Raw genomic sequence first — 219 nt, forward strand, 5'->3', positions numbered from 1 at the left:
CTCTCCTCTTCCCTGCAAGGGCAGGACAGCTCCCCCGTGGATGCGCCCCAATCGGAGGCAAAAGGGAACCCCACCTCAGCCTACCCGGAGCGGAAGGGGAGTCCCACTCCTGGGTTCCCCCCGCGCAGAGGCAGCCCGACCGCAGGATTCGCTGAGCGCCAGGGGAGCCCCACCTCCGTCTACCCTGAGCGCAAGGGCAGCCCAGTGCCCCCCGTGCCC

At 70.3% G+C, this 219-nt stretch overlaps 1 protein-coding gene across 1 annotated transcript in view; it reads left to right on the forward strand.

Moving 5' to 3' along the window:
* Positions 1-219, forward strand: part of FAM83H (family with sequence similarity 83 member H) — a gene marked incomplete at its 5' end in the record, with an annotated part of 3,896 nt that overhangs the window by 3,009 nt on the left and 668 nt on the right. The window contains one exon of the mRNA XM_006775178.1: positions 20-213. Coding sequence (XP_006775241.1) covers positions 20-213 — 194 coding nt within the window. The remainder of the gene's footprint in view (positions 1-19; positions 214-219) is intronic.

This window comes from Myotis davidii, unplaced genomic scaffold (genome assembly GCF_000327345.1).
Source record: "Myotis davidii unplaced genomic scaffold, ASM32734v1 scaffold1509, whole genome shotgun sequence".
NCBI lineage: Eukaryota > Metazoa > Chordata > Mammalia > Chiroptera > Vespertilionidae > Myotis > Myotis davidii.